Genomic DNA, 1,130 nt, shown 5'->3' with positions numbered 1-1,130 from the left:
TCAACTCGTGGATAACTCCTCGCAGGTATTGCAATAAAGAGCACAAGTTCAAACCCGACCGAGCGCATTTCTGTTCCCCTATGGGCCGCAATGTCCTCCGAATGGACCACTACTGCCCCTGGCTCGCCAACAGCGTTGGATTCTACAACCATAAGTCATCTCCATCACCCCCTCCCTCCTCAGCCGGCCTCCCATACCACACCTCAGATACTTCTTCCTCTTCCTCCTCTACGTCGTCATAGCCTGCAACACGGTCACCTGCCAAATCCTGCACGCCCTGGCTCACGTCGCGGGGGGTTTCGCCGCCAACCCGGGTGCGACGCCCCCTCCCTCCTCCTGTATGCTATTGATGCCTCTATTGAGTAGGTCAACTACTCTTCCTGCTGGAGGGCTTCAGCATCTCGGGACTCCTCTCTGTCATCGTCACGCCATTCTTCGCTTTCCATGCATGGCTGATATCAACTAACGTCACCACAGTCGAGTGAGTTTGGTGGAAAATAATTATACATGGTAAAGTTGCATAAACTACAGGTACTGTGAGAAGCGCCGGGACGGTGGAGGAGGGGAGGCAGGGGAGTTATCGAAAAACATAGTCGCCCGAATGCCGCAGAGGTCCCCTTATGACGTCGGCCTCATACGAAACTGGCAGGCTGTTATGGGTGAGAATCCTCCCAACAGGAGAGGGCAGCTCCCCTTCGATAGGCCACAACATAGTCACTTGGTTGCTACCGACCCGTCCTCGAGGCATAGGTCAGGGCTTGGCGTTCGAGGTCAATAGGGAGGCTAAAGAGGTGCTGAGGGGAGGTAAGGAGGAGGAAGGGGGAGGAGCAGTTTGAAGGGCTCCTCAGAACTTGGTATTCTACATGATGGCGATTTGGAGAAGGGTCGGAGACGAAGCTCTGGAGGTCGGACTAGGCAGCCCATCGATATTAGTAGTGATGAGGAAGAGAACAACACCAATGTTAAGGTGGGGAAGGGGGAACTGATCCGGAGTTTTTCACCCACTTCTTTAAACGTCCGGTTAGTAGATTCCCAAGGAGGCCTGTATAGATACGGGAAGCGTTAATGGGAAGGCAGCGAGAGCTCGAGGAGGAGGAGGAACCAGAGGCCCCACCATCCCCTGAGGGGTC

At 54.7% G+C, this 1,130-nt stretch overlaps 1 protein-coding gene across 1 annotated transcript; it reads left to right on the top strand.

Annotated features, from left to right (window-relative positions):
* Positions 1-80: 80 nt before the first annotated feature.
* Positions 81-967, top strand: Pmar_PMAR025799 (Palmitoyltransferase ZDHHC15, putative; the record flags this gene model as incomplete). Its single annotated transcript, XM_002781253.1, has 6 exons — positions 81-154; positions 208-314; positions 367-481; positions 532-659; positions 703-804; positions 849-967. Coding segments are annotated over 6 exons (645 nt in total), but the record flags the coding sequence as incomplete, so codon positions are not given.
* Positions 968-1,130: the final 163 nt, after the last annotated feature.

This window comes from Perkinsus marinus, assembly GCF_000006405.1.
Source record: "Perkinsus marinus ATCC 50983 genomic scaffold scf_1104296943126, whole genome shotgun sequence".
NCBI classification, from domain to species: domain Eukaryota; phylum Perkinsozoa; order Perkinsida; family Perkinsidae; genus Perkinsus; species Perkinsus marinus.
This window is presented reverse-complemented; position numbering and strand designations above follow the sequence as displayed.